This window comes from Microtus ochrogaster, unplaced genomic scaffold (genome assembly GCF_000317375.1).
Source record: "Microtus ochrogaster isolate Prairie Vole_2 unplaced genomic scaffold, MicOch1.0 UNK16, whole genome shotgun sequence".
In the NCBI taxonomy this organism is placed as follows: Eukaryota; Metazoa; Chordata; class Mammalia; order Rodentia; family Cricetidae; genus Microtus; species Microtus ochrogaster.
Window position 1 is genome coordinate 1,487,515 of NW_004949114.1, and position 2,961 is coordinate 1,490,475.

Genomic DNA, 2,961 nt, shown 5'->3' on the forward strand with positions numbered 1-2,961 from the left:
GACCAGCCTGGTCTACAAGAGCTAGTTCCAGGACAGGCTCCAAAAGCCACAGAGAAACCCTGTCTCGAAAAACCAAAAAAAAAAAAAAAAAAAAAGAAGAAGACCACGGGGATCCTGGTTTTTCACTTCCCTGGCACTGGAAATACAGATGTGTATCACTACATACAGCCCTCACATGGGTGCTGGGGGTTGAACTTGGATCCTTGCAAGGACTTACCGTCTGAATCATTTCTCAAACCCCTCTTGGGTGGGTGAGTGGTTGGTTGGTTGGTTGGTTGGTTGGTTGGTTGGTTGGTTGGTTGGTTTTCCCCTAGAGACAATTTTCTGTAGGCCAGGTTGTCCTAGAACTCACTGTGTAGTTGAGTCTTCCCTTGAAGTGCTAGGATTATAGATGAACTGAATTGTCTGTACTTGGCATGGTCTGACCTGTCCTCCAGTACTCTCAGCCAGTAATAAATGATACAAGTGCCAGCAAGCTTGATAGCCGGAGTTTGGTTCCCAGGACCCATATTATGAAAGGAGAGAACTGACTCTTGCAAGCTGTCCTCTTGACATGTCCTACATACATGTACTATGGCACATGTATATGGCTACATACATATATACATAAACAAAACTATTACTAAAAAACAAAACCAAACACTTGGAAGTTAGTGGCACACACCTTTAATCCCAGCGCTTGGAAGGCAGAGGCAGGAAGATCTCTGTGAGTTCAAGGCCAGCCTGGTCTACAGACTGAGTTCTAGGACAGCCAGAACTACACAGAAAACAACCCTGTCTCAGGACAGGGGCAGGGCGGAGATTCGAGTCTACTTCTTGGTAAGAATGGACACAGCATTCCTAACTGCATGGTGTTGCAGACAGGAGTGCCTGGCAGAGAGCACTGAGGAGTTGTGACAGCACGGGTAGCCAGATGGCCTCTCACCCATCTGTGGCTTGCAGGTGCAGGAGGCACAGGAGACCCTGATGCCACAAGTGCTGGCCACACTAGAGGATGACTCCCAGACCACACGCCTGGTCTCCTGCCGCATCATTAGTGTGTTCCTCAAGAACTCAGGGGATACCATGGAACCAGAGAAATTCCTCAAGGTCTATCCTGGTAAGATACTAGAGGAGACAGGTGGGGGGTTGGGGTGGGAGTGAGGGGGACAGAGCTACTTAGTAACTTCTTTTGTAGTCAGACTTAGAAAATACTTGTTTGATTCCTGACTGAGTGGGTGCTGGGTATCCATATACCACAGTGACAAATGAACCAGCCCTGACTAAGCAGCCCACACCAGAAGCAAGGAGAACCACTCTGGGCATTATTGGAGATGGTCTAGGCTCTGTAGCCCTATGTTGAGTGGGAGACTCTCCTTAGCAGGAATTGTGTCCAGATCCCCAGTAAGAAAAAAAAAAAAAAAGATATAGAATAAGACTTCTACCTTCTAAGTGCTAGAGAAAGCAGTCTACATGGAACCACGGGACAGCCTTACCACCTGTCTACAACCAGCCTGAGCACCAAGCAAATTATAGATAGAAAATGAGGATATCAGAGTCAGCAAGATCCCAGACGGTAGCCGAAAACGGGGGGAAGTCAGGACATCCATTAAGAGCTGACAGGGACAGTGCTAAGCAGAACATTGGGCGCCATGGGAACAGATACACCCTGAGAAGAACAGTGTGAGGGAACAGCAGACAGAACAGCGGGTGTGGGAACGTGGAGGGAACCAGTGCAGAGATGATTGATTCTAACACAGCTTCCAAGAAATTGAAATGAGGACATTATAGTGATTGATGGATGGTCTTCAGGACAGGGAACACTATAGAGGGTTGAGGGACAAACCCTCTTATAGTTCTTATTTAAAGTGTTTAGTATGTCAAGAAGGTAAAATAATAACATCCTTTAGAAGCAAGTTAAGACCTGGCCATTCCTGCACATTCCTCTTGTCCTAGCACTTGGGAGGCAGAGGCAGGAAGAATTACTACAAATCTTAGGCCAGCCTGAACCACATAGAAAATTCCAAACCAGCCAGGTCTCTCTATACAATGAGCCCCTGTGTCAGAACAAGCAAGAAAGCTAGATGTGATGGCACACAACTGTGATCCTAGCACTTTGGAGGTGACGGCAAGAGGATCAAAAGTTTGAGGCCTACCTTAGCTACGTGAGCCCCCATCTCGAGAAAGCAAAACAAAAAGTCCTACACTAAGCATGGTGGGACACGCCTTTAATCCAGCAAGCAGATCTCTAGTTTGAGGCCAACCTACCTGGTCTACATAACAAGTTCAGAGACAGAAGCAAACAGCTCTCTAAGTTTGAGGCCAGCCTGGTCTACACATAGCAAGTTCTGGGCTTCTAAACATCTTGCAGCCAGAGTCCAGCTGTATCCCCCATGAGTTATTCCAGCAGGTCCCTGTCCTAATACTCCTGGCAGGAGGCCTTGCACTCTGTGTGTAGTGATCTTTTCATGCCTTCAGTAAGCCAGGGCTAGCCTGCTCATGAGCTTTCGGAGACAGGTAAGAGGCAACCTGCCTAGGCCGACATTCAGCTTTTATGCTACTTGCCCATTCTCCAGAAGGTTCGTGCTATATAAGTAGGTTCCAGAAACTGTTTTTTGCCTCCTTTGGTTAATTGAGATAGGTTTAGCCCATAATGATATAGAACTCCGTCTAGCCTAACTGGGCCTCAGACTTAGAACAGTCCTCCTGTCTCAGTTTACCAAGTGCTGGCATTGCAGCCATGGCTCACATCTGGCCCCAGAGAGGTTGTTTTGTTTTGTTTTGTTTTTTTGTTTATTTGTTTTTCAGGTTATGGGTAAAACCTAAGGATTTTTGTTCGTTTTTTTTTAATATTTATTTATTATGTATACAATATTCTGTCTGTGTATTCCTGCAGGCCAGAAGAGGGCACCAGACCCCTTTACAGATGGTTGTGAGCCACCATGTGGTTGCTGGGAATTGAACTCAGGACCTTTGGAAGAG

The 2,961-nt window shown here is 46.6% G+C and overlaps 1 protein-coding gene across 2 annotated transcripts in view; it reads left to right on the top strand.

Moving 5' to 3' along the window:
• The window catches only part of Dnaaf5 (dynein axonemal assembly factor 5), a 41,334-nt gene that overhangs the window by 35,589 nt on the left and 2,784 nt on the right, over positions 1–2,961 (top strand). For both annotated transcript variants that reach the window (XM_005367093.3, XM_026789334.1), the window contains one exon: positions 943–1,099. In XM_005367093.3, coding sequence (XP_005367150.1) covers positions 943–1,099 — 157 coding nt within the window. The remainder of the gene's footprint in view (positions 1–942; positions 1,100–2,961) is intronic.